Below are 3,588 nucleotides of genomic sequence, written 5' to 3' on the forward strand. Positions count from 1 at the left end.
ATGGAGCACGCTGGGTGGGTTTCGAACCAGTTAGGCTCCTGAGCCATTGTCCCTGGTCACCATCTGATGCCACCTCCCACTCTGCTCTTCGGAATTCCTTCATATTGCAAGCTGAACCCACTACACAGCTTCTTAGTCACCTTGGCATAAAAGCTAGGGACAGGTGCCAGCAAGACTCTAAAACAGTACGCGACACTGCGGCCTCATAGAGGGCTTGAGGGCACATCACCCCTCACACCCTTGTCTTGCCACTGCATCTGCTTTCGCCGTAGGTCCAGGGTGGTTCCGCAAGTACTAGGGTGGCAAGGACTTTGGAGCAAATAGGTCTCATCCCCAACTTCAGCCAGAGCAGTGTGACTTATCTATTGTGCGTTTGGAGGCACTGCAGAAAATTCATTTAAAAAGAGGTTCTGATACTATCAAAAACCAATTTGGAAAACACTGTGTTGTATATAAAAATGAGAGTTTTGTGCAGATAGTTTCAGGGGCTTTAGTGGACTAGTTAGGGGCCACTTCTAACTAGTTTCCCACAAAACGACAGCTTCCCACAATGTTCCAGACTCCATGGCAACTGGAAGCATTCAGCTTCCTGTCTGCTGGACAGGATTTGCTCTAAAATGAGTCCGCCCCAAGTAGTGAGACCCTGCCCCCTAGCGGCGACCTGAGGAACGTTCCTCACCCTCAGTGCTGTGCACGGAACGCTGCAGATGCGTCAGGCGTGACGCAGAGGTAGAGCCGCCTCCTCCCCACCCACGAGGCTGTGCAGGCTGCACAAACCAGTCATCTTGGGACTTGGTTCCTTGGTGATAGCCATCTCTTTGCCCTGAGACCTGGGAGAGAGTGTGCCCAGAGCTCCATGTACACCCCAAGTGGGCACCTTCTCATGATTGGTGGCAGAAGGGCTGGTGTTTTCTGACGAGTGGAGAAAATGGTCTTGCTCAGCAAGTGGTCTCATAAGATCCAACCATAGCCAAGTTCAAGTTTTTCACTTTCAGAGCCTGGCCAGTCCTTTGGTGGTGGGAACAGAACATTTCACTCAATTAACATCTGCCTCCCTATTTGGGAGCAGAGGCAGGAAAGAGCCCAGGAGCAGTGTAGAGGCCAGGCACCCCAGGTCCAAGGATGCAACCCCCACTTACTGGGTGGCTCTGTGCTAGGTAAGGGCCTGTCATCTCTAAGCTGCAGCAGTCCCATAATGAAGGGCAGTGCCCACTCATTGACGTGAAAGTAGGTGGTTGGCTGGCATTTGAACCCAGGTCTGTCTGAACCACATCTCTTTCTGCTGGCTTGCTTGAATTTCCTGTTCTCTCTAGTGAGAAATGAAGGTGACTTGTGGGGTTGGGTCAGAAGTGCCACATCCTTCTGGGCCCCTGTGTTTTAGGTTCCAGTGTGTGCTCCCACTGCTGCCACAGTGCCTCAGGGCAGAGACGCCTCTCCCCAGTGTGCTGCTAACTGTTGAGCTCCTCTCCCTCCTAGTGGACCACGAGACGCTCACACCTCAGCTCTGCACCCACTCCGGTAAAGCCGGTTAGGGGGCGGGCGCCTGGGCTGCTCCTGCAGGGCGGAGGGAAGGGTGAGGGCAAGGCCGAGTCAGAGGCCTCCTGAGGGCTTCTGCAGCTGTGCTGGCTCTGGGTGAGAAGGGGGACCCTGAGTGAGAACTGGGCATTCTCTCCAGAAGGCTGCCTCTTCCTGCTGTTGTACATGTACATCACATCAAGGCCTGACAAGGTGGCCTCGGACACACAGTGGCTTCAATTGGAGCAAGAGGTAAAAACGTCAGAGCTGTTGGACTGACTGCTCACTACTCCACCCCACTCCACCCAAGAGCCACTTTCTCTCCCTCTAATTCATTTTGGTAGCAAGAGTTTCTCTAGCCACTAATAAGGTAAACTCATTTGGGTGCCCCACACTACACAGGGGCAATACAGTGGGCCCCAGGGTGTCCTGGGACTTGGCAGAGTTGCCAGATAACTGGCCCTGCCCCGGCTTAGGGGCCTGGTGGTTGGAGGTAGGCTTGCTGGTAGACACAGGTGTTGGTCCTGAGTTTGGTCTGGGAAGGCCCCACAACACCACCGCTTGGACCCCATTTGTGCAGACAAGCAGTTGCTAAGGCAACTGGAGCTCTTGTAGAATCCTGAGAAAGGCTTCGTTGTGATCAGGGTCTCGTTCAGCCACGGATGGAACAGTCTGCTCTTGTTCTAGGCGGTGTGGCTCCTGGCTAAGCTTGGTGTGCAGAGCCCCTCTTCCCCGGTGACTGGTTCCAACTGCCAGTGCAACGTGGAGGTGAGTGCCCAGAGGCGGGCGGGGGTGACAGTGGACAGCTCTGTTGGTGGATGAGGCGGCCCGGTGCAAGAACCCCATGCTGCTGCTACCCCTGGTGCTGTCACTCAAAACCCTCTGCACCTGGGTGGCTAGGGAAGGGCTGCCCAGCTGAGCGAGTCAGGGTGCAGGGACTGTGAGCCCTGACCTCAGTCTGTGCCCCGCCAGGTGGTCAGGGCGCTCACGGTGATGCTGCACAGACAGTGGCTGACAGTGCGGAGGGCAGGGGGACCCCCAAGGACTGACCAGCAGAAGCGGACAGTGCGGTGTCTGCGGGACACGGTGCTGCTGCTGCACAGCCTGTCCCAGAAGGACAAGCTCTTCACGGTGCACTGCGTGGAGGTCCTGCATCAGTATGACCAGGTGATGCCAGGGGTCAGCATGCTGATTCGAGGGCTTCCTGATGTGACAGACTGTGAAGGTGAGCTGGCAGGAGGACCCCACCCTGCCCCGGCCCACTCGGGTTTTCCCTGAAGTTCGTGGACGAGTCAGACTTCCCGGCCTTGCGTCGGGTCAGCAGCCCCCCGCCCGCCACAGCCTTTGCCAGCGCTGGGGTCGTTCCTATCTTCCCGCCCCGATTCTTCTCTGAGCATAGCAGGCTGCCTTTTGCTCCTATCTGTTGAGTCGGCCTGGCCGAGTCATGGTTTTTCCAGAAACATCCCTGTCTGAATTGCCTTTGTATCACTTTGCTTGCAGTAGCTGAGGGAGCAAGGCCTGGGCGTGGAAGGGACTGGTTAGTTCCTGCGGGCGTGGGGGGAGGGGAGGTGGGACCTCCCCCAGTCCCCAGCACCTTCAGGCCTTCACCGTAGAACCCTCTTCTGTTTTGGCTCAGAGTCTGCCCTGGATGACCTCTGTGCCGCTGAGACGGATGTGGATGACCCCGAGATGGACTGCAGCTGACGTCTGTGGGCATCGAGCCACGCGGGGCACCAACCTGCTGTTTTCCTCATCTCATCAACTGATTAAAAGCAGTGACCGGCTGTTTGAGAACCTGCCAGCCTCGTTGTGTTTCCTGAGTCTGATCTGTGTTGGCTGAGTGGGCGGGATGGAGCAAGAGCCTGGGAAGGCTGGGATCCTTCTTCCTGTCCCTGGCCGGAGTTGAGACCTGTCCCCATGGTAACAAATCTGCCTGGAGGAAGGAGCCCTGCCCTGCCTGTGGAATTATCCTGAGTCATCACTTTGGGCAGAGGCCATGGGAAGAAACCATTGTACAGCAAGGAAGGAGGCAGCCAGGAAGGCCTGGGGAAGTACAGCTACAGCGGGGGCACA

General features: G+C 56.5%; 1 protein-coding gene across 6 annotated transcripts in view; it reads left to right on the top strand.

Moving 5' to 3' along the window:
• Window positions 1–3,582, top strand: part of ATRIP (ATR interacting protein) — a 17,065-nt gene extending 13,483 nt beyond the window's left edge. The window contains exons 10-14 of one of the 6 annotated variants that reach the window (XM_023520583.1): window positions 1,679–1,767; window positions 2,203–2,283; window positions 2,488–2,682; window positions 3,019–3,052; window positions 3,152–3,316. In XM_023520583.1, the coding sequence (XP_023376351.1) occupies window positions 1,679–1,767; window positions 2,203–2,283; window positions 2,488–2,682; window positions 3,019–3,052; window positions 3,152–3,219 (467 nt within the window). In that variant the 3' untranslated portion in view covers window positions 3,220–3,316. Of the gene's footprint in view, window positions 1–1,678; window positions 1,768–2,202; window positions 2,284–2,487; window positions 2,741–3,015; window positions 3,053–3,151 lie in introns of all 6 variants that reach the window. The other 5 variants (XM_023520584.1, XM_023520586.1, XM_023520585.1 and 2 more) reach the window with 5 other exon arrangements.
• Window positions 3,583–3,588: the final 6 nt, after the last annotated feature.

Source organism: Pteropus vampyrus, unplaced genomic scaffold (assembly GCF_000151845.1).
Source record: "Pteropus vampyrus isolate Shadow unplaced genomic scaffold, Pvam_2.0 Scaffold271, whole genome shotgun sequence".
Taxonomy (NCBI): domain Eukaryota; kingdom Metazoa; phylum Chordata; class Mammalia; order Chiroptera; family Pteropodidae; genus Pteropus; species Pteropus vampyrus.